The 25,246-nt window shown below is 43.6% G+C and overlaps 1 protein-coding gene across 4 annotated transcripts in view; it reads right to left on the reverse strand.

Moving 5' to 3' along the window:
• Positions 1-25,246, reverse strand: part of ift56 (intraflagellar transport 56) — a 63,715-nt gene that overhangs the window by 10,218 nt on the left and 28,251 nt on the right. For all 4 annotated transcript variants that reach the window (XR_013889848.1, XM_080217436.1, XM_080217435.1 and 1 more), the window contains exons 10-15: positions 23,399-23,454; positions 17,589-17,642; positions 15,240-15,303; positions 13,320-13,408; positions 7,431-7,514; positions 257-326 (exon numbers count right to left, since the gene is read on the reverse strand). Coding sequence is in view for 3 of the 4 variants with exons in the window: in XM_080217436.1 (XP_080073562.1) it covers positions 257-326; positions 7,431-7,514; positions 13,320-13,408; positions 15,240-15,303; positions 17,589-17,642; positions 23,399-23,454 (417 nt within the window). In the remaining variant the exon portion in view is untranslated. The remainder of the gene's footprint in view (positions 1-256; positions 327-7,430; positions 7,515-13,319; positions 13,409-15,239; positions 15,304-17,588; positions 17,643-23,398; positions 23,455-25,246) is intronic.

The following is a 25,246-nucleotide window of genomic DNA, read 5'->3' on the forward strand; positions in this document are numbered from 1 at the left end:
CAACTCAAACACTCACGGAGCTTCGGAATAGAGAAAAAATACTGGAAATACTCCGGAGGTCACACAGCAACTACAGAGATAAACAAAGTTTCAGGTCAATGGCCATTCACTGCTCATCAGCCTAAAGCGTGAACTCTGCTCTTGTCCACAGATGGTGCCTGCCCTGCTGAGCATTTCCAGCAGCTTTTGTTTTTATTTCAGATTTTTTGCATCCACAATATTTGTTTTCATAGTCATGAAGATTTGTTTAACTCACAGCAACGGGCCAGCCAGCTGAGGTAAATGTAGTCATTCTTCAGCTTCTCACTCTGAATCAGCTGGAAAACCTGAGGAGTAAGAAAAGGAACGGCGTTTGGAGGCAGCTGATGACTAATTAACATACTGAACAATGCACATCAGGAAGGTCCAGGTTCAGATGGTGGATTGGCTGAGCCACACAACGCAGGCTGTGACAGCATGTGGATTCAGTGCTCATTCTAAGGAGCTGACAGTGGATGTGAGAACAACTAAATCATCCCATGGTTCCTTCCGGAAGTGCATGTATGAAGATTGAAGCTCAGCTGCGATTTGCTTCAGGATTGAAAAACTTAATGCTCAGTACAAAGAATGGTCAGCCAAGAAAACTAATGAAAAGGAGAAAGGGTTGCACAGTGGTCAGCACTGCTGCCTCACAGTGCCAGGGACCTGGGTTCTATTCCCGGCTTGGGTCACTGACTGTGCAGAGTCTGCATGTTCTCCCCCGTGTCTGCATGGGTTTCCTCTGGTTTCCTCCCATAGTCCAAAGATGTGCAATTTAGGTTGATTGGTCATGTTAAATTGTCCCTTAGTCTCTACACCCTAGTTATGATTGTAACATTACATTCTGCACTCTCTCCTTCCCTTCCCTATGTACTGTATGCTTTGTCTATATAGCATGCAATAAACAATACTTTTCACTGTATACTAATACATGTGACAACAATAAATCAAATCAAAATATATAGGTTAACAGGGTAAATACATGGGGTAATGGGTTAAGTCTGGGTAAGAGTCAGTGTAGACTCAATGGGCCAGATGGCGTCCTTTTGCACTGTAGGAAATCATAGAAACCCTACAGTGCAGAAGGAGGTCTTTTGGCCCATCAAGTCTGCACTGACCACAAACCCATCCAGGCCCTACCCCCATATCTCTATATATTTACCCGCTCATCCCTCTATCTACACATCTCACAACTCTAAGAGGCAATTTTTAATCATGGCCAATCAACCTAACTGACACATCTTTGAAATCTATGAATCTGTTCTATGAATGACACGTGCTGACCCAAAGCGAGGAAGCGAAGGAGGAAAAAACATAACTTCTCCAGCTCAGTATCTCAGATCAAAGCAACCTCAGGTTACTTCACAAAAATAAAAGCAAATTACTGCAGATGCTGGAATCTAAAACAAAAACAGAAAATGCTGGAAAAATGGCAGCCAGTCTGACAGCACTGCCTAAGGGTCATCGAGACTCAAAATGTTATCTCTGATGTTGTCCACAGATGGTTTCAGACCAGTGGAGATTTTCCAGCATTTTCTGTTTTTGTCTCATGTTACTTCATTTCAGCACAGGGACAAAATACAGCTGGGAAAATGATTGGGGTCTGCATTATTCTACAAAATAGTTTATTTAATCATAGCAAGGGGCTTATATGAAACCAGGCTCCTTCAGGTGCTCATCAATAAGTGATCATTGCCAACAGCAATTTTAGAAACCCAGGCAAAAGTTCAATGTTCACAATGTGAGACTTCAACAAGGTTCAAAAGGAGGAAGATCGAAAATGCACTCTGAGTAAAGGTCAAGCTTGGAGTTTAAAAACTAGTAGACGGTTGGAGCAAGGGAAAAGAGCAACTTATGAATTTTCACGCACTGAAGGGGAAGAAACAAGTTAACACTAAGGAAACAGAACAATGAGACATAATTTTCAACACAGTGAGAGGGAAGAGGAGGAGCAAGATTTTGAACATGACAGGAAAAAGGACAAGGAACCCAGAGGAACATTGACAGTGACACTGCAAAAGAAAGATCCGCTAACCGATAACATTTTTTTTCTTGTCCAGGAAGGTGTGCTTTGGGGATGGGTTTAAAAGAACCTTTAATGATATGAGAACCAGATTCAAGACTTGGGCTGGAATTCTCCCACCTGCCACTGGAATTTTAGCGGGATGGTTGCGAAGAAGATGAAATGCCATTGACGATCGTACAGGAATTTCCGGCGTTTAGACCAGCGTGGCTAGAGAATTCTGGCCTCCATTTTTAAATTTCGTGGAATCATAGCATTGTCACCGCACAGACTGTGGGCTGAAGAGTGCAGCTGGGGCTCTGTCAGCCAGCTAATCCTCCAACTAATAAATAAGTTGAATGCTGGGAGTTGGCACTGATTCAGGTGACATTTGGCCAAACAGACTAAATGTGCTGAACAGGCAGTTCCCTACCATATTGTGGGAGCAAGCTCGAGCTTGCAATATTCTAGATGAACAGAAGGCTTAAATACCTGGTTAATGAGATGCCAATCAGTACAACAGAAACTCCCAAACATTTCAGATAGCTGAAGGAGGAATTTATGATAAAGCTGATATAAACTGTGCGATTTGTTTATTCTCATAGCTGAGTATTTTACAATCTTGTGCAAGAGTCCTTCACAGAAATTCTGTGGAACAAAAGCTGGGCATAAAAAAAATCCAGATTTAGATGCTTGCTTAAAGATGATCACTGTAATTGGTGCAGACAGTGAAGAAACAGCCAAGGATTAAGGAACAAAAGACAGGTAGATGGCGTTAGATAGAGTTGAGGTATAAATCAGCTACGTTCTAATTGAAAAAGGGGACAAATTTGGGTGGCCAAATGGTCTCTTATTCCTAAAAAAAGAGGAACCCATCAGGCTGGCACAGTCACCACCCAGTTCTCTGAATGCCATCCAAGTCAGCAACTTTTTTTTCATCCGCACAAAAACAGAAAATGAGGAAAATCTCAGAGCTAACCTTTCCACAGATGCTGTCGGACCTGCTGAGACTTTCCAGCATTTTTTGTTTTTGTTTCAGATTCCAGCATCCGCAGAAATTTGCTTTTACATTTTTCATCTTATTTCTAAAAGGCAAAAAGAAAATCTATAGCCAAATGAGGAATCTCTGTCAAATATTTCTCTCCAACCCTGCATGCAAGTGAACATAAGCTGCAGGAGGTTTTCCAACAGTCGGCATTTCACGGGTCTGCACTGCTGATTTGATTCCAGTCTGGCCTCAACTTTTCTGACAATACGCAACCAAACCTGGTGCATTTCTGCAATTCAGTGACTTATCCACTACAGGATGATCTAATCCAACACCGGACCAGTAACTGGCAAGCTGCCAGACAACTTCCTTCAATTCATAAGTTAGTTTTGTTATCACAATGACACCGGTGCACCAATGCAGCACAATAGAAGTAATTCAATCAGACGTTTATGCTAAGCTGTCCTGCATCCAGGATAAAATTTATTTTAAATGCAAATTTCCAGAAACGTGCAAGCAATTTATAATAAAACACACAGCAGCTGGATATATTGATCTAGAGATACGATGGTGAGCCAACCAATACGCGCACCAGGTCCCTTTCAGCTGTAATGCACGTGCTCACTGACATACATTCCTGTGAAGCAGCACCTTGATTTTAAAATTTTCATGCCATGGCCTCATCCATCCCTAACTTCTGTAACCTCCTCCAAGATATCTACGCTTCACTAATTCCTCTCAAGAGTTAATTGTTGCACATTGGTGGCTATACCTATAGCTACCTAATTTGTAAACTCTGGAATCTCTTCCCTAACCCTCTCCATTTCTCTTTCTTCCTTTGAGACACTCCTTAAAACATAACTCCTTGACCAAGCCTTTGGCCATCTATCTTCGCATTGCTTTAGGGGGTCAGGTCAAAGTTTACTTTATAACATTCTCGTAAAGCATCTGGGGTCATTTTATTCTGCTAAAGGTGTTATATAAATAGTTACTACTGTTGCACCATGATGATCGTTTTTGCCATGCGGCATGGTGGCACTATGGTTAGCACTGCTGCCTCACAGTGCCAGGGACCTGGTTCTATTCCTGACTTGGGTCACTGTGTGGAATTTACACGTTCTCCGTGTGTCTGCATGGGTTTCTTTCAGGTGCTCTGGTTTCCTCCCACAGTCCGAAAGACGTGCTGGTTAGGTGCATTTGCCATGCTAAATTCTCCCTCAGTGTACCGAACAGGTGCCGGAATGTGGCTATTAGGGAATTTTCACAGTAACTTCATTAATGTATTAATGTAAGCCTACTTGTGACTAATAAATAAACTTTATGGTTTTAGTCCTGTTTTCTGGCTCAGTGTCAACTGCTCTTTGATCTACGTTCTTGTAAAGGTGTTATAGGAATGGATGGTGGTGCTGTAGTTAAGAACATTCTAATTTGGTGGTATACTGTTATGATGGAAAAGGGTGTAGAGGAACCAATGCAACTGTATATGAGCAGGGTATCATTAAATCAATGTGCCGATACAATAGTATTAGAGTAGGCTGATGTACCAGTCTGCTGATGTGTTACTCTGGTCTTCCACTCAGCAATTAGCTGAGCCACAAATTACAAAGCACCCAGGATTAATTCATTAAGTTGCATTGAGTTTGCTGATCTCAGGGCAGTACAGTTCACCTCAGTGCCCTGGATGAAGGAGGGGAAATGGTTAGGGTTCCTTAAATAGCTGCCAGTGTCTCCTGCTGGAGATTTGTGTGCAGATGTCAGATGAGCTATGTTGTGGTGGAATATAGACGGATCAGACAAGAACTACTACCAATGGATAGGGCCAATTGTGAGTCATTCCTTCAAGAGGAGAAGAAAATGAGCAAGAAGCAGCTATTCCCTTTACAGTACAGAATGGAATTGATATCTCAAATTACTTAAAGCAAGGGCGTCCAAGCTTCTGATTTGGTGGGACACCCAGTTAAAAACCTCTGTTCCCATTTGCTGATGACACCAAGATTGGGGGAACGGCAAATTGTGCGGAGGGTGTGGAGAATCTGCAGAAGGATCTACATAGGCTGGGCGAATGGGCCAGGAAATGGCAAATGGAATTTAATGTTGGCAAGTGTGAGGTGGTCCACTTTGGTAGGAAGGACTGTTACTTACGTGGCGAAAAACTGCAGCAGGCGACGGTGCAGAGGGACCTCGGGGTCCTTGTGCATGAGTCGCAAAAACCCAGCTTGCAGGTGGTCAGGAAGGCGAATGGGATGCTGGCCTTCATAGCGAGGGGGATTGAATATAAAAGTAGGGAGGTCTTGCTGCAGCTGTATAGGGCATTGGTGAGGCCGCAGCTGGAGTACTGTGTGCAGTTTTGGGCGCCGCACCTGCGCAAAGATATTTTGGCCTTGGAGGGAGTGCAGAGGAGGTTTACTAGGCTGATACTGGAGTTGAGGGGGTTGAGCTATGAGGAGAGGCTGAATAAACTAGGCTTGTACTCGTTAGAGTTTAGAAGAATGAGGGGAGATCTCATTGAGACGTATAAGATGATGAATGGGATGGATAGGATAGAGGTGGAGAGACTCTTCCCACTCAAAAAAGACAGTAGGACTAGGGGGCACAGCCTCAAGATAAAGGGGGGGGGCGGTTTAGAACGGAGTTGAGGAAGAACTTCTTCACTCAAAGGGTGGTGAATCTCTGGAATTCTCTGCCCGTTGAAGTGGTGGAGGCTGCCTCGCTAAATATTTTTAAGACGCGGGTTGATGGGTTTTTGATAAGAGAGGGGATTAAGGGTTATGGGGAGAGGGCGGGAAAGTGGAACTGAGCCACGACAGATCAGCCATGATCTTATTGAATGGCAGGGCAGGCTCGAAGGGCTAGATGGCCTACTCCTGCTCCTATTTCTTATTATGTTCTTAAATTGCTGACAAGAACTTGGCACTCTTGATTCAGGACTTTGCCATTGATGAAATAACTGGAGCACAAAAACCTCCAGTTTGACAGAGTTCAAACAGGACATAATAGCAAGGAAGAGGTTCCTGGAAAAATTAACAGGATTTGGAGTACCGGATCAACTGTCCATTATGTATAAATTCAATAGAAAGCAAGATTGGGCACAGTATTTAAGGGATGGCCATTCTAATAGTTGTAATCTTTTTTTAAGTTTTTACTGAGGCTGAATTTTTTGCTGATACATGCCAGGAAGCTTCTGGTTTATCAACAGCTGGATTGGGTGGCTGAAGCTGAGAAACAAGATTCAATTAAATAAAAAGCTCAATGTCCTAATGGAAAGGTGTTACAGTTGGTATCCTCCAAAAATGGAATTAAATGGGTTAATGGGCTTTCTACATTGGAACTCAATTGTGATGTGCTCTATCCAATATACTCCCCCTTTTTGGGAAAAAAATATGGTTAGGATAACTTTTCTTGAAGTTTTTTTTGAAAACCAGTGTACAACTTCTTCAAACTATACCATGTAACAGGATTTCTTGTTAAGTCACCATCAACAGACAGCAGCTGACCTGCCTGTGGAGAAAGCAAGAGGGACCCCCTCTCTTCAGACCACCTGTGAAAGCCTCACAAAGCCAGGCAACCTGCGACAAATTCTGCAGTGTAGTTTCTTAGGTTCCTGTGACTTACAGGAGAACTTATAGACTAGTCCAAAGTCATAAGCCTTTTACTACTCGCCTGTGGAAGCTATTGAAAGGGTACAGAGGAGATTTACAAGGATGTTGCCTGGATTGGGTGGCATGCCTTATGAGGATAGGTTGAGGGAGCTAGGTCTCTTCTCCCTGGAGAGACGAAGGTTGAGAGGCGACCTGATAGAAGTTTATAAGATGTTGAGAGGTATAGATAGGGTGGATTCTCGGAGGCTATTTCCAAGGGCTGAAATGGTCGCTACGAGAGGACACAGGTTTAAGGTGCTGGGAAGTAGGTACAGAGGAGATGTCAGGGGTAAATTTTTCACTCAGAGGGTGGGGAGTGAGTGGAATTGGCTGCCATCGGTGGTGGTGGAGGCGAACTCGTTGGGGTCTTTTGACAGACTTCTGGATGATTACATGGGATTTAATGGGATTGAGGGGTATAGATAGGCCTGGTAGGTAGGGATATGATTGGCGCAACTTGTGGGCTGAAGGGCCTGTTTGTTCTGTAGTGTTCTATGTTCTACGTACTCATGCAGTTGTCCTAAGGTGTTATTTGGCCGGGATGGGGCTGGCCAGGGCACAGATCAGTTGTGTGTTATTCTAAACCAACTGAACCACAGAGAAGCTCTTTCCCCCTTGCTAGCACCAAGATTATTGCTAATACGGCGAGTATGCTTTAAATGTTTACATTATGTCCATCTATCTAAAGATGCCAACCTTTCCAAAAGAAGGTCTGCAGTTTCTCCAAAGTTCCAGCCCAAGTGCCTCAAAATAATGTTGCAGCTCAATTGTCCAAATAGCTTACCTCCTCAGCCTCCTTGAAGTTGCCAACAGCTGCTTTCGCCTGTGCGTAGTTGAAGTTAAAGAGGTCATCATTATAGAAGTAACTCTGCTTAAAAAAAAGGAAAAGCATGTCACATCCTACTGTACAGACACTTACTATAACACCCTACTCCAAGTGAACCTGGCTTCGTGTTCACAGAAAATGCACCATTGGAAATCAGGTGGATAGTGGAGTCAGAAAACCTTTCCCCAGTGAAATTTCTGAATCTGTTTTCTTTTGTCTTTCATGTGCCCCCCAACCCCAACTAAATACGTGCTCCCAGGACTCAATCATTTCAGTTTCACAATACGTGTATGAGTATTGCTGAAAAATAAAAGAGACAGCTATCGAAGCTTTTTAGCTTTCGCTCATCAGGGCAGATTCACAGGAATACACATTGGTTACCTTGTGTTAGGAACAGCCTAAAGCTTGCTCCATTCTGTTGCAACAATATACCACTGCCCCAATCTCAGAATGAACTTTTCTGGTACACAAGGCTGGCATTTCCATCACCTATGTCAACTGTCCCAGAAGGCCATTCATTGCACTTTGTCCAAGTTATGGGCAATTTTATTGTCTCTGCCTTTTGTCTACTTGATAATAAGTTGGATGAACCAAACAAACCTTTGCCTGGCCCTTACCAATAGCAGTGATTAGAATCTTCTGATTACAGTAGAGTTGATGAGCTTCACTTCTTGCTCTCGTGACCTTAGTTTCAATTCCTGCCCACCCAACTATTCCTCCTCGTCCCTATTTTCACAGATACTGTTAATGGTTTTATCTCCTCAGGCTCTGTCCCTCTCCTCCAAATCTGCTATCTTCGCCCCTCTCCTCAGAAAACTGACTCTTGACCCACTTTGACCTAACATCCAACCAATCCATCTCCAACCTCTATTTCCTCTCCAAAGTCCTTGAATGAGCTGTTGCCTCTCAAATCGCTGCCCATCAAGCCCACAATCACTCCAATCAGGTTTCTGCATCTGCTACAGAAAGAGTATGATCAAAGTAGAAAATTATAGCCTATGTGACATGAAGGAGGTAAGCCGTCCCTCCTGATTCTTCTTGACCTGTAACCCTTGACTGGGTTGACCACACAATCCCCCTCCAATGAGTCTGCACCATCATGCAGCTGGATGGTGCATTCTTTTCTTATCTATCCAATTCCATTCTTATCTATCCAGTAACTTCTCTTCCTACCCTGCACTGCGTTCCCCAAGGATCTATTCTTTGCCTCTTTATATTTCTTATCTACATGCTGCCCCTTAGCAATATCATCCCAAAACACAGCTTCAGTTCCCTCATGTATGCTGTTGACACTCAGCTCATCACCGTCTCTTTCAAACCCCCACCATCACCCACTGTCTCGAAACCGTCACAATGCTGTTCTTTTTTATTCATCCGTGGGACATGAACTTCGCTGGCTGGCTAGCATTTATTGCCCATCTCTGAGCTGAGTGGCTTGCTGGGTCATTTCGGAGGGCAGTTGAGAGTCAACTACATTGCTGTGGCTTTGGAGTCACATGTAGGCCAGACCAGGTAAGGATGGCTGATTTCCTTCCCTAAAGGACATTAGTGAAGCAGAAGGATTTTTCTGACAAATGACAATGAACATAAGAACATAAGAAATAGGAGCAGGAGTAGGCCATCTAGCCCTTCCAGCCTGCCCCGCCTTTCAATAAGATCATGGCTGATCTGAAGTGGATCAGTTCCACTTTCCCGCTCTCTCCCCATAACCCTCAATTCCCTTCTCTGTCAAAAACCTATCTACCCGTGACTTAAATATATTTAGCGAGGTAACCTCCACCACTTCAACGGGCAGAGAATTCCAGAGATTCACCACCCTTTGAGCGAAGAAGCTCCTCCTCAGCTCCGATCTAAACTGCACCCCCCCGCCCCCCCTTATCTTGAGGCTGTGCCCTCCAGTCCTGCTATCCTTTCTAAGTGGGAAGAATTTCTCTACCTCTACCCTATCCATCCCTTTCATTATCTTATACGTCTCTATAAGATCCCCCCTCATCCTTCTAAACTCCAACGTGTACAGACCCAGTCTATTTAGTCTCTCTTCATAGTCCAACCCCGTCATCTCTGGTATCAGCCTATTGAACCTCCTCTGCACTCCCTCCAAGGCCAAAATATCTTTGCGCAAGTGCGGCGACCAAAACTGCACACAGTACTCCAGCTGCAGCCTCACCAGTACCCTGTACAGTTGCAGCAAGACCTCCCTGCTTTTATATTCTATCCCCCTCGCGATAAAGGCCAGCATCCCATTTGCCTTCTTGATCACCTGCTGCACCTGCAGACTGGGTTTTTGTGACTCATGCACAAGGACCCCCAGGTCCCTCTGCTCTGCAGAATGCTGCAGCTTTTCACCCTTTAGATAATAATCCCTCCTACTATTATTTCTGCCAAAGTGGATAACCTCACACTTGCTAACATTGTACTCCATCCGCCAGATCCTCGCCCACTCGCTCAGCCTATCCAGATCCCTCTGCAGACTTTCCATATCCTCTGCACAATTTGCTTTTCCACTCATCTTCGTGTTATCAGCAAATTTCGTCACCCTACACTCAGCCCCCTCCACCAGATTATCTATATAAATGGTAAATAGCTGAGGCCCCAGCACCGATCCCTGTGGCACTCCACTAGTCACCGACCGCCAATCAGAATAGCACCCATTGATACCAACTCTCTGCCTCCTATTAGACAACCAATCCTCTATCCACGCTAACACCTTACCCCCAACTCCATGCCCCCTAACCTTCTGAAGCAACCTTTTGTGAGGCACCTTATCAAACGCCTTTTGAAAATCTAGAAACACCACATCCACCAGTTCCCCTCTGTTCACTGCACTCGTTACATCCTCATAGAGATCCAATAAATTCGTTAAACACAACTTCCCCTTAACGAATCCGTGCTGCGTCTGCTCTATCAAACCATTCCTTTCTAGGTGCCTCGCTATTTCTTCTTTGATGACGGATTCAAGCATTTTTCCAACTACAGACGTTAAACTAACCGGCCTATAATTCCCTGCCCTTTGTCTGCTACCTTTTTTAAACAGTGGCATAACATTAGCCATTTTCCAATCTTCTGGCACTTCCCTGGAATCCAGTGAATTTTGGTAAATAATCACTAAGGCATCCACTATTACCTCTGCTATTTCCTTTAGAACCCTGGGATGCATTCCATCCGGTCCTGGGGATTGTCTACCATCAGTCCCGTTAGTCTATCAAGCACTACCTCTCTGGTGACAGTAATCGCATTCAGGCCCTCAACTCCTACTATCCTTCTATCTTTAATAAGAACATAAGAAATAGGAGCAGGAGTAGGCCATCCAGCCCTTCGAGCCTGCCCCGCCATTCAATAAGATCATGGCTGATCTGTCGCTGCTCAGTTCCACTTTCCCGCCCTCTCCCCATAACCCTTAATCCCCTCTCCTATCAAAAACCCATCAACCCGCATCTTAAAAATATTTAGCGAGGCAGCCTCCACCACTTCAACGGGCAGAGAATTCCAGAGATTCACCACCCTTTGAGTGAAGAAGTTCCTCCTCAACTCCGTTCTAAACCGCTCCCCTTTTATCTTGAGGCTGTGCCCCCTAATCCTATTGTCTTTTTTGAGCGGGAAGAGTCTTTCCACCTCTATCCTATCCATCCCATTCATCATCTTATACGTCTCAATGAGATCTCCTCTCATTCTTCTAAACTCTAACGAGTACAAGCCCAGTTTATTCAGCCTCTCCTCATAGCTCAACCCCCTCAACTCCGGTATCAGCCTAGTAAACCTCCTCTGCACTCCCTCCAAGGCCAAAATATCTTTGCGCAGGTGCGGCGCCCAAAAATGCACACAGTACTCCAGTTGCGGCCTCACCAATGCCCTATACAGCTGCAGCAAGACCTCCCTACTTTTATATTCAATCCCCCTCGCGATGAAGGCCAGCATCCCATTCGCCTTCCTGACCACCTGCTGCACCTGCAAGCTGGGTTTTTGCGACTCATGCACAAGGACCCCGAGGTCCCTCTGCACCGTCGCCTGCTGCAGTTTTTCGCCTCGTAAGTAATAGTCCTTCCTACCATTCTTCCTACCAAAGTGGACCACCTCACACTTGCAGACTATTCGCGTCCTCCTCCGTGAAGACCGAGGCAAAAAACTTATTTAAGGCCTCCGCCATTTCCTCATCTCCCATCACTAAATCCCCCCTCTCATCCTCTAAGGGTCCAACATTCACTCTAGCCAGCCTCCTCTTTTTTATATATTTGTAAAAACTCTTAGTGTCCTTTTTTATATTTAGTGCTAGTTTAGCTTCATACTCTATCCTTCCTTTCTTTATCAACTTCTTAGTCATTCTTTGTTGATTTTTAAACTTTTCCCAATCTTCTAATGGTTCATGGTCATCAGTAGATTCTGAATTCCAGGTTTTTACTGAATTCAAATTTCATCTGCCATGGTGGAATTCAAACCCAGGCACTCTGAAATACTAGTCCTGAGACAATACCATTACACCATCACTTCCTCTTGGTTTGATAGCCACTTTTGGATGAGTAGAAGATTCCTCCAACAAAATACTGGGAAGACTAATGCCACTGTTTCTGCACCAAACTCCATTCTCTACATATTTGACTCCATCCCTCGCCCACGAAACCGTGTCTGAACCGAACACTTGTAACATGGTTGGGTATTACTTGTGGCCCTGAGATGTTTTTACATGTCTATGCTTTCATAGGTTCACTCATTTTCTCCTACGTAATATTGGAGGCACCATCACTTCATCTACAGCTGAAACTCATGTCCATGCTCCCTAAAAACTTGACTAATCCAACGAAATCTTGGTAGCAGTGAACCTTCCTCTTGAATCGCTGGCAGTGATTTGATATGTTCTTATGATATGAAGTGTGGCTTTCTATGCCACAGGTATTAGTCAAGGTTCAGTGGGAAGCACTTTTGCCTCAAAGTCAGAAGGTTGTGAATTCAATTCCCATTTCAGGGAAATCAAGGCTGACATTCCAGTGAAATGCTAAGGGAGTGCTGCACTGCAGTGTCATCTCTTAGGCTGTTGATTTAACAACTCACCCACCTATTCTCTATGGTGGAATTAATAGATCCCGTGATAATACGTTGAATAATTGTGGGGGCTTAACTCCTGTTTCCTTGGTCAATATTGATCCTACAAGCAACTTCACCAAAAAGAGTTTATCAGGTCATTACCAGATTGCCACTTAGGGGAGCTCAGTGCTCACCAATAGGCTGTTGCACTTTATATATTACAAACTGGCTGTAAAGAGCGTTTAAGTTATTTATTAGTCACTTAATGCAAGTTAAAGCTTACATTAACACTGCAATGAAGTCACTGTGAAATTCTCTAGTCGTCACATTACAGCACCTGTTCAGATCAATGCACCTAACCAGCACGTCTTTCAGACTGCAGGAGGAAACCCGAGCACCTAGAGGAAACCCACACAGACAGAGGAAGAACAAGCAAACTCCACACAGACAGTGACTGAAGCCGGGAAACAAACTGGGGTCCCTGGCACTGTGAGGCAGCAGTGTTAACTATTGTGCCACCCCTTTGGCATGCCCTGTGACCACTAAAGATGCTAGATAAATGTAACTCTTTTTATCCTATTTGTTTCAGAGTCAATCATCTAATGCTAATCCAACAGTTTTATGGTCACTTTCACTAGTTAAAAAAATGAATTCAAATTCTCAAGCTATCGCGATGGGATTTGTATTTACATCTGCTGGATTACTAATCCAGTAAAATAATCACAACAGCAGCAAACCTCAGGTCATTTAAAATCTCAAATATGCAATGACCACATGGAGGGGAGAGAGCCTGGATGTTCAAGGAAATAGAACAAATTAAAAACAACTAACCTTGACAGAGTTTAGGTAGATCAAAACATCTTCAAATTGTTTTAGTAGAAAGAAACAGGAGGCCATACACTGACGCCCAGGGATGGTATCTGAAAATAAGACACGAGTAATGAACAGAGATTAAAAACTGTAGTTGGAAATTAAACTGTGGCTTTTTTGCTGAGATCTTGTGTGTGAGGTCCATTTTCAATTCACCATCAGGACACAATCAAACCCTTGATTTGATATATTGTTATCACGTGTATTAGTATACAGTGAAAAGGACTGTTTCTTATACACTATACAAAGCATACCGTTCATAGAGAAGGAAAGGAGAGACTGCAGAATGTAGTGTTACACTCATAGCTAGGTGTAGAGAAAGATCAACTTCACATAGGGTACATTCGTTCAAAAGTCTGATGGTAGCAGTTGAGAAGCTGTTCTTGAGTCAGTTGATAAGTGACCTCAGACTTTTGTATCCTTTTCCTGACGGAAGAAGGTGGAAGAGAGAATGTCCGGGGTGCGTGGGGTCCTTGATTATGCTGGTTGCTTTGCTGAGGCAGCAGGAAGTGTAGACAGAGTTAATGGATGGGAGGTTAGTTTGCGTGATGGACTGGGCTTTGGTCACAACCTTTTGTAGTTTTTTTTGCAGTCTTGGAAGTGCAGGAAGCATACCAAGCTGTGATAGAACCAGAAAGAATACTTTCTATGGTGCATGTGTAAAAGTTGATGAGCGTTGTAGCAAACATGCCAAATTTCCTTAGCCTTCTGAGAAAGTAGAGGCGGGGTGGGTTCTCTTAACTATAGCGTTGGTATGGGGGGGACCAGGACTGGCTGTTGGTGATTTGAACACCTAGAAACTTGAAGCTCTCAACCATTTGCATTTTGTCCCCATTGATGTAGACAGGGGCATGCCCTCAACTATGCTTCCTGAAGCATAGCTAGTATTGAGGGAGAGATTATTGTTGTTCACCGTATTTTCTATCTCATTCGTGTACTCAGTCTTGTCAATTTCGAGATCCAGCCCAGAAAGGTGATGTCATCAGCAAACTTGAAAATTGAGTTGGAGGGGAATTTGGCCACACAGTCATAGGTGTATAAGGCCTATAGCAGGGCGCTGAAGACACAGCCTTGTGGGGCACCAGTGTTGAGGATGACCATGGAGGAAGTGTTGTTGTCAACCCTTATTGATTGTGAGCTGTGGGTTAGGAAGTCTAGTATCCAGTCATAGAGGGAGGAGCTGAGCCCAGGCCACTGAGTTTCTGGATGAGTTTTCTTGGACTAAATGGTGTTGAAGGCTGAGCTATAATCAATAAATAGAAGTCTGACATAGGTGTCCTTGTTATCCAGGTGTTAAGGGTTGAGTATAGGGAGAGGTCGTCTGCTGTTGTGGCGATAGGCGAACTGTAATGGATCCAGACAATCTGGGAAGCTAAAACTTTTTGAAGCATTTCATAATGATGGATGTCAGAGTCACTGGATAAGAGCAAAAGCGAGAAGGGAGAGAGATAAACCAACTTATCCATACATCTCAACTGTTAAGGTGTCTGTTCTCAAATATATCTCAGCCGATACCCTAACCCAGGGAGTTACAAGGATATATGGACAAGATGTTAAGTTATACCGTGGCAACATATATACTCCAAATAATGTTTTGTTATGCTTGAGACAATGAAATATCATAATGCTTTATTACTCTCTCAGTACTTGCCATCATACCAATGTATTGATTGTTGCTGCACAAAACCAGAAGGTCTTGTTAATCCTCCAAATTGCATTCTCCAATAGGTGAGGGAAGGAGATTTGACCTCCATTCTAACTAATGAAGGAGGCTGCAAGATAATATGAAATATCTCTGCTTTTTCAAGGTCAGCGCTCATCACAATCTAATAGAGTATTCGATTTTAAGCCGATTACACATTAGCAGAACGCAATACGTACCGCATTCACTGGCAGAACCTCCGACTAGCTGGAAATACTGCTGCGCAATCTTCAGGTGCTCCCTCTGTGAGAAGTCAAAGAGATATACTTAGCTGCTGGTATTTCTGTGCACTGATTATCAACTGGCTTTTGTCAAACATGGCACTAAATCAGATTTTCTTTAAAGCTCTGTGATGCTGAATAAAGTTGGCACCATAAAAACACATCAATGTCCTTGAAAGTTTAGGAGTTGGCTTCTGGCCTCTGAGTTTCTTCCTCACCCTCTGTTGGAAATGGCAAGGTAAAAAATTCAGCCAAAGGACAAGACTAAGCACACAAGGGGTTAATGGCCTTTTCATATTTTTGACACATAAGCAGACATTTAAAAAATTTCCACATCTCTCTGATTGTCACTGATTCTTTTCTCTGAATGAAACAACAAGCTCAATATATTGAAATTACTTTTGAATATTCAAGAGTATAAGGAATAGGCAAGTTAGCTAGCTGGGTGTATGAAATGCACGGCCTACTTCCCATTTAACAAAGAGTTCTCTTGGTTTCCATCAGATCCTCCAGATATAACTCGGAAGAGTGGAAAAACCCTTGCATGCACAATTCTCCCACCTGTTGTCCACAAAACATCTCTCAATGAGGTGCCAGTGCCAATCCCAACTAAAGACTCTATGAGATAAATGAATTGTCTTTGTAGTGACAGCTTGATTCAGCATTTATGGGCTAACTTCTAATAATTCCCAAAGAGCAAGCTGAGATTGGTTGTGACAAATATCCAACTGAAGGGTTTAAAATGCTAAAGGGATTCACAGGGTGGATACAAAAAAAAATCAATTTCCTCTGGTGGGAGAAATCAGAAGAACGGGGCATAATTTTAACATGAAATCAAGGCCAGAGTGAAAACAGTTGCCACTCAAAGGGTAGCAGAGATCAGGAATTCTGTCCTGCAGATTAAGTGGGTCAACTGGAGCTTTCATGGCTGAGATTGATCACATAAGTATATCAAAAGAAGTGGATCAGAAATAGGTAAATGGAGTTAACCATGATCTAATTGATTAGCGGTACAGAATCAGGAGGCTAAATGGCCAACTCCAGCTTCTATGTGACATCTGCTCCACAGCAGTCTTTATTCATGCATGGGGCATGGGATATGGATGGTGCCAGCATTTATGGCCTATCCCTAATTGCTAGGCCATTTCAGAGGGCAGTTAAAAGTCAACTACATTGCTGTCAATCTAACATCACATATCGAACATGTAGTGAACCAGGTGGGTTTTTACGACAATTGACAATGACTTTTAGTTTCAGATTTTTATTGAATTCAAATTTCACCATCTGCCAGTGGAATGCAAACCCAGGTCCCCAGAGCATTACCCTGGGTCTTTGGATTACCAATCCAGTGACAATACCACGATGTCACTGCTTCAGTCAGTGGCACCCGTTCGACAGTCAGTCAGAGAATCTCACTAGTGGAGAGAAAGCTTAACTGCATAACATCCTTACAATGTTACAAAGTGCTTCACAGCCAAGGTATTGTGCAGGAAATGCATTCTCTGTTGTAATGCTGGCAACTTTGGCAGTGAAAAAGTAAAGATCCCACAACCAGCAAATTTAAACCAACAGCCAGCAAATCTGTAGTACTGGTTAACAGAATTAAGTTGACCAGAACATCCAGAGACTCTTTTGCTGTAGAATATTTTACAGTTATCTGATCTGAAAAGCAGAGCTTCTGTTAATGCCTCATCCAACTGACAGCAATTGCAGCACTCTCTCAGTTTTGCACTGAAGTCCTAGAGTGGGGCCTGCATCCATGGCCTTCTCAAAAACAAGAATGTTAATAATTATACAGGAAGTGTGGTGTGTCAATGGCTCAGCGAAGGCCGACTGTGCAGTAGTGTACGAAGTATTTATAAACATCATGTTGGTTCCCAGTGTTGTTATTTCCTAACAGAATTGCTGACGCTGAGGGGAGCGCATTACTAATGAACTGGCAAAAATTCAAAACCGTGGTGTGAATTGCTTATGTGACAGTAGTGTTTGAAGGCACAGTCACAGATGGACAACAGAGAAATAACAAAGGAACAGAAGGCAGCACACAGCAGTCCACATAATTTCATGATATTATGGAGTATATAAGTGGGAAATCTGACAACCATTACTAAGACGTGAAAGAGTTGGCTGGTGCGCCAGTGCACGGTTCACATCAAAACTTTCCCAAAGGCAAATTCACAATTTCCGTCTCTCCTCAGTTCCGGAATCATGAGAATTAATGAATGTAACCCCATGTCCGTTGTACAGCACACTGGAGCACTCGTCCATCCTCCTCCATCAATATCATTTATAATGGATTTGACTCACCGAACCTTGTTCCTGCCCAAGAGCTGCATTCACCACGCCTTTCAGGATATATTCCTAGTAAGGGAGAAGAGAGACAAAGCTGTATAAAACACGGTCCATTAATCTAGAGATCCACTGCATTAATGTGCAAACTTCTTGGCCTGGAGGGACAGAAGCAGTCTTCCCTTCAGATTCACACGTTACTGAAAGAGCTTTCTGTACTTTAAACAATACACACACCATCTCACGTACGCGCATACCTCACCGCACATGCCACACCACACACAAGCACTGCGACACTGTAACAAAGGAGCCATTAAAACATCCCAGAAAATTTCTGCCATGAGACTTCAAGAAATATGGTGAAGAATATAAAAATAAAAATGAAGGCCCTAATCTCTCAACTGGCCTGATGGCAAATTGTGTTTTATAATGCTCTTCGGGTGTTTTACTACACTGAAGGTTCAATATAAATCGAAGCAGTTGCTGATAAAAAAATCTCTGGGGGGGGATTGGGGGGGACGGGGTGGGAAAGGAGAGAGAGGCGGCAGAGCGGATTCTCCCACCCCACTGCGCTGCTTTTGTAGCATACCGGACTGGGAGGCTCGATCAGAGGCCTGTTGTGAGCTCTGCTGGATACCACACCTCTGTGATTCTCCTGCAGACAGATTTCCGGCACCATCAGCTCTGTGCCAGAAATCAGCGCGGAACTGAAAAAATAATTCAAATACACATTTAAATCTATTTTGAATCTCATTAGTGGGCCTGGGGCTAAAGACTCCATTGGGCATTGGACAGTGCCAAGGCGGCTGCGGGGGGTGGCCGTGGCCAGCGATCAGGGCTGGCCATGGGGGTGAGTGGGAGGCATCAGGACGGACTGGGGGAGGGTCAAGGCTGGCCCGGACATGTCTTGGGGGGAACACGATTGGGCTGTGTCTGTTGAGCTGGCCAGCGATTGGGAGGCTGGCAATGTCGGGCCATTACGCATGTGCTGATCTCAGCACTGACCAATAGGCGCATGCACAGTGGAGCACTCAGCGCTATGCTGCCGGCCCTGCCCACAGATCTTCAGTATGATTCACACGAGGCACTCTGCAGTGCGCAGAGCATGGGAGATTCATTTTAAACTCCCATTGCAAAAACCAGCAAGATTTACTCCAGTTTTCCATTTGCTGAGGCATTTTCTTCATCACTCTTTTCATTTATTTGAAAATAATTTTCATCACTTAGAATGGTCCGCAAAGTATTAGGAACTGTGCCTCTCTCCAAGCTGATGTGTTTCAGGGCCTGTTATAGACTGCAGTGAGCAGTATTTTAGCACTGCTGGTTTTGATAATGTCGCGAAAAGTCTATTAGAAAAAAAAACAAGAGATTCAGGATATGACCCGTTTGTGCATAGTGCACATAGGGCATTGTACAGAGGGCACAGTGGCTAGCACTGCTGCCTCATGACTCCAGGAATCTGAGTTCAGTTCTGGCCTTGGGTAGCTGTGAGGAGTTTGTGCATTCACCCCATATCTGGGTGGGTTTCCTCCTGTGTGTGGGGATGTGCAGTTTGGGTGGATTGGCAGTGCTGAATTGCCCATTGGTGTCCCAAGATATATAGATTGGATGGATTGGCCATGGCAAACTTGTGAGATTACGTGGATAGGGCAGGAGAGAGGGTCTAAGTGGGATGCTTTGTTGGAGAGTCGGTGCGGAGCTGATGGACCAGATGGCCTCTTCTGCACTGTAGGGATACTATGGTTGAGACAGCTTTATCATTTGTACATGGGATGATCATCATCATTATACCAGGAATTATATTGACATTATAAGAGGCATCTGGATGGGTACATGAATAGGGAGAGAATAGAAGGATACGGATTGAGTAAGGGCAGAAGTTTTTTTTTTAGTTTAAGAACATAAGAAATAGGAGCAGGAGTAGGCCATCTAGCCCTTCGAGCCTGCCCCGCCATTCAACAAGATCATGGCTGATCTGAAGTGGATCAGTTCCACTTTCCCGCTTTCTCCCCATAACCCTTAATTCCCTTGTCTATCAGAAACCTATCTACCCGTGACTTAAATATATTCAGCGAGGTAGCCTCCACCACTTCAATGGGCAGAAAATTCCAGAGACTCACCACCCTTTGAGCGAAGACGTTCCTCCTCAAATCTGATCTAAACTGCTCCCCCCCCGCCCAACCTTACTTTGAGGCTATGCCCTCTAGTTCTGCTATCCTTTCTAAGCAGGAAGAATCTCTTGACCTCTACCCTATCTAGCCCCTTTATTATCTTATATGTCTCTTTAAGATCCCCCCCCTCAGCCTTCTAAACTCCACCGGGTACAGACCCATTCAATCTCTCCTCATAGGCTAACCCCCTCATCTCCGGTATCACCTGAGTGAACCTTCTCTGCACTCCCTCCAAGGCCAATAGAGCCTTCCACAAATGCGGAAGGGTTTAGTTAGAACATCATCATCGGCACAGGCTTGGAGGGTCGAAGGGCCTGTTCCTGTGCTGTACTTTCCTTTGTTCTTTTATGCAAATACAACACTTAGAATTTTTTTGGGGAGAATTGCTCCCCTGATCTCTGGAAGTACCAACAGCCTTGAGCTCATTTACAGCCTCTGGTGGCATTGATTTGGTACTGCAGCAGTGCAGTACTGGCTGAGAACTTAAGGTCATATTAGCCACCAGCCCAATGTGACTACTTGCATTTCTGATTAGTAAGTAAAATATGATTAATAGACACTGCCATTAGAAAGATGATCCCTCAATACTCATATTCACAAACAATATGTATGTGTGTGTATGTGTCTGCGTAATGCCATCCTATGCGTGAAAACATGCTCATTGATTTCCCTCTATTGCTGCCTAACTACTTTTAACATTATGTCCCCTTCTTTTCGATTCCCCCACCAGAGGAAACAGTTTATCTGCACCTACCCTATCAAACACTTCTAACATTATAAAAACCTTCATCAGATCATCCTAGATTTTCTACACTCAAAGGAATAAAAGCCAAATTTATGGAAACTGTTCTTATAACTTCAACATCACAATGCAGAATGTGAAGATTTTTTGTGATAACTGTGATTGCTTTAATTTGTTGATTAGTTTCTACAGCTTTGACTTTGTTGCATCATTTGTCCAGTGTGCAATATTCGATGAGGAAAAATTTCCTCCAGTTCAACACTGGAAAGACTAAAGCCATTGTCTTGTCTCTGCCACAGGCCCAAGCAATCAGACCTTGCTTTCCAACCATTGTCTGAGGCTGAACGAGACAGTTTGCAACTATGGCATCCTGTTTGATCCCAAGCTGAGCTTCCCAATCCATATCTTCCCTACCACCAAGATCGGCCTCTTTCACCTCCATGACATGATGAATCTCTGCCTCAGCCTCAACCCTGAGCCCTCCTCTACTTGTTACTTCCAGACCGGTCTAGTGCTCTCCTGGCTAGCCTCCCACTCCCTGATCGCAATAATCTCAAATTCATTCAAATCTCCGCTGCCCATATCCCAATTTGTACAAGGAAGGTCTCCTATTCCTATCTTATTGCATATCCCCAATTTTCACCACACCACCAATAGCAGCTGGGTCTTCAGCTGCCTTGGTCCCGAGCTCCAAAATTGCCTCCCTAAATCTTCCTGGCTTGGTGGAGCTTTCTTTCCTTCTCTAAATTAGCTTAAGTGGATTGGCTATGCTAAATTGTCCCTTAGTGTCCCAAGATGCGCAGGTTAGATGGATTGGCCAAGCTAAATTGCCCCTTAGTGTCCGAAGATGTATAGGTTAGGGGGATTAGTGGGTAAACGTATGTGGTTATGGGGATAGGGTGGGATGTGGGGCTGGTTGGATAGTCAGTGGGACTCAATGGGCTGAATGGCCTCCTTCTGCACTGTGGGGATTCTATAAATCTCCAATGCAAGTCGTTGTTGATTACTGAATTATTGAAATAGAAAATAGGAGGCAACCATTCAGCCCTCCAGCCTGCTCCGCCATTCAACATGATCACGGCTGATCCCCCATCTCATTGTCATACTCCAGTGTTCTCCCCATACCCCTTGAGTCTATAACTATTTCCTTGTCAATTATGTTCAGTGATTTGGCCTTCTCAGCGTTCTGTAGTCGAGAATTGCACTGGTTCACCACCCTCTGACTGAAGAAATTTCTCATCTCAGTTCTAAACGGCCTTCCCCATATCCTGAGACTGTGACCCTTTGTTCTAGACACCCCTGCAGCCAGAGGAAACAACATCCCTGCATTCAGCCTGTCCAGTCCTGTCAGAATTTTATAAGTTTCGATTAGATTCCTTCTCATTCTTCTAAATTTCAGTAAATACAGGTGCAGTCGACCCAATCTCTCCTTATATGACAATCCTGTCATTCCATTATGCTGGATGGTTTAAGTAAATTTACATGTGAAGTATATTTAACTGTGTTATGCCAGTATGTGTAAGGGACTTTCATTACTGCGGTAGTGAACAAATGTAAATTGTTCATATAACATTTCTCTATCTGCTACCTTAGCAAAAATGGTAATCTCCTTAAAGTACATTGATTAACACAGCATTAAATAACAAAGGAAATGTAACACAAAAGCATTATGTATTTACTTAGTGTGCCTACAATTAGTTTCCATATTAGAAACTCCACCCACACAGGCTGATCAGAGCCAATGGTGAGAAGCTAGGAATTGTGGAAGAACAGAATGATTTGGGGGTTGATAGATTACTAAGGTCAAGAGCTGTGTCCTTTCAACAATGCAAATCCAATGCCAAGAGTTTTTTTCACAGTCTGCAATGTTTCTTCAGAAGGAACTCTTCAAATGCAGACAATTAAAAAAAACAAAACTTACTCCACTTATAAATCAAAGAAACTTCATTACACCAACCTTGGGACCTCGCCCTGGGCCAATCCAAGTTACCCACAATTCCCAACAGGTACTTATTAATAGTGAGTCAGTTGACCATCGCATCATTCTGTAATTGGTTCCATGGTTTACTGGGTCAGCTGACTCTTACAGCTTGTTCTCATTGGTCAGGTGGCACAGTGGTGGGACCCGGGTTCAATTCCAGTCTCGGGCCACTGTGTGGAGTTTGCACATTCGCCCAGTGCCTGCGTGAGTCTCCTCCGGGTGCTCCGTTTCGCCCCCCCCCCCCACAGTCCAAAAATGTGCTGGTTAGGTGCATTGGCCGTGCTAAATTCTCCCTCAGTGTACCCAAACATGTGCCAGAGTGTGACTCGGGGATTTTCACAGTAACTTCATTGCAGAGTTAACATACACCTTCTTGTGACTAATAAGTAAATTTTACTTTACTTTACAATACATCTGACACAAAGTTGTGTCACCGGTCACATTCTAACATACAACGGGTGGAGTTTGATTAAGTTAGAAAAGACAGACTCACCTAAAACTGTGCATTTTTTGAAAAGGAATAGTTATGCATTTCTTAACCCCAGAGTGTGTGGACAATTTAAAAAAAAACAGCATTTTGTTCGATCCAAATGAACTGATTTTGTTTTTTTTAATGCCTAACAGGAGTAAAAATCATCCTAAAATACAGGGACAATTTTGCTCCAGTTCCCTGTCAAGATACCACAGCTAGAAGTCACATTATACTGAACTCTGAGGTGTACAGCAACTGCACTTTTACAAATACAATCATGACATATATAATCCAAAGCATGCACAAGATCAGCATGAACAAAACACTTTGGATTTGCTAACCAAGCACAACAAGGATATTCCACAAGCCTCAGTCAATCCGACTGTCCATTGCTATTCATTAGCATTTGCCTAAAAATACCACCATGCAAGTCTTACACTGGTTGTACTGAACAAAGACTACCTGAGGAGTTGTTGGCTCCAGATCCTTGATAAGATTATAGGCCTCCTGTACATCATCTGTAACAAGATATCAAGACTGTTAGCAAAGCAAGGTAAACAGTAAAAAAACAACTGTTTTATTCATCTGTGGGACATGGGGCATTGCTGGCTGGCCAGCATTTATTGCCCACTCCTAGTTGCTCATGGAGCGCAGATGTGAGTCAATTACATTGTTGTGGCTCTGGAGTTATATGTAGGCCAGGCCAGGTAAATTTCCTTTCCTAGTGAACTAGATAGGTTTTTGTGACAATGGACAGTAGATTCTTAACTCCAGATTTTAAAAAATATTGAATTCAAATTTCACCATCTGCCATGGCAGGATTTGAACCCAAGTCCCCAGAACATTAGCTGAGTTTCTGGATTAATAGTCTCACGATAATACCACTAGGCCATCACCTCACCTAGAGGAGCAATTTGGCTTAAAAGTGGAGAATACTTGATAGTCACAGCAGCTGTCAGTTCAAAGAGAGAAAATGTAGGTTACATGTTAGGCCCTGACTTCAGAACAAGTTATAGTTTTCCCGAACTCTGCACCTCTGGTCAACTGTTGATCCCAGGTTGTTAACCCGGTCCCCAGGTGACTTTTTCCAAATTTGTGAACCTGGATGAGAACCCTCAAATTGTTGTGCCCAGGGTGAGGAGGGATGAACTGGCTTCCTTTCCTTATTCAACCTCCTTTGTTGGTTGCAACAAGTTTAATCTAAAATTATCCCTTCCTTCACAGGTACTTTTTCCTCAATCCCAATACTTATGTTTTAAAAGGAGCCAATTTTACCAGGCTTTCTAGGGTTAAAGACTGACTTTATTAACTGCTACTTCACACACACACACACAAACATACGGAAATAGAGTTAAAGAGAATAGTGCATTTTTACAAGTTATTAAATAATAGTTTGTAATTCATTTGATTGGCTGGTCTTAGAAAATACATGCTGCAGGCTTAATGAAGGAATTGATTTTCCCTCCTGATGTGTAGAGTGGTGAATTCAATAGCCAAAGCTGTATACCCGACTTGTTGTAGGACTCGCTCATGAGATGAACTTTCCGTTGATCATAGAGATAGTTACTTGTTCCCAGGAGGTCTGTTTGCTGTATTGGCGGACTTGAAAAGGAATAGGTTTGCAAATCATGCAACGTTATAGTCTCCAGTTAAGGCACAAGCGCTGCTGCTCTTTGTCTTTTTACAGGCTGAACATAAATATTTAAACCGGGAGGCCAACGTGGCTGCCTTACCATGCGATTTCTCATAGCTCCTTTCAAAAAAATGATGTTTTCACTCAAGTTTCACCATAACCTGGATTATTGTGTGCAGACATTCACCATTTTGGTTTCAGAACAACCCATGCAAGTCAGGAAATACCTTTTCAGGTGGTCTCATCAGATGGGTAGTGACACCTCTAGTCTGGACTGAGTTCTTTCAGGACAGTGGCAGTTTTTGAATCTACAGACTGAGAGTCAGGTGACCGTCAGCAGCACCCTTTTGCAGCTCAGCATGGTCCATTTTAAAAAGGTCAGATCCAGAATATTCCACAACACTATGTATAGTGCATGTGTTTACTGGGCATGACATGTCTCTGCCACATGGGGAAGAAAATGAATCTTGATTACTTGTTTCTGAACGTTGCTTTCCTGATAAAGCTAGAGAGACAGGAGCACACGTTCTGCATATAGTCCTCGACATTCACACTTTAATCTTACGCTAATCTTACTACGTTCACCTTGCCCACAACAGTTTTCTGCTTCAAGCCCTTCTCATTACACTTTTTTGATGAGGTGCAATTGTAATTGACTTTTTCCCAGGGTGGGGGTC

Source organism: Carcharhinus amblyrhynchos, chromosome 35 (genome assembly GCF_965287045.1).
Source record: "Carcharhinus amblyrhynchos chromosome 35, sCarAmb.v2.hapA, whole genome shotgun sequence".
NCBI classification, from domain to species: Eukaryota; Metazoa; Chordata; class Chondrichthyes; order Carcharhiniformes; family Carcharhinidae; genus Carcharhinus; species Carcharhinus amblyrhynchos.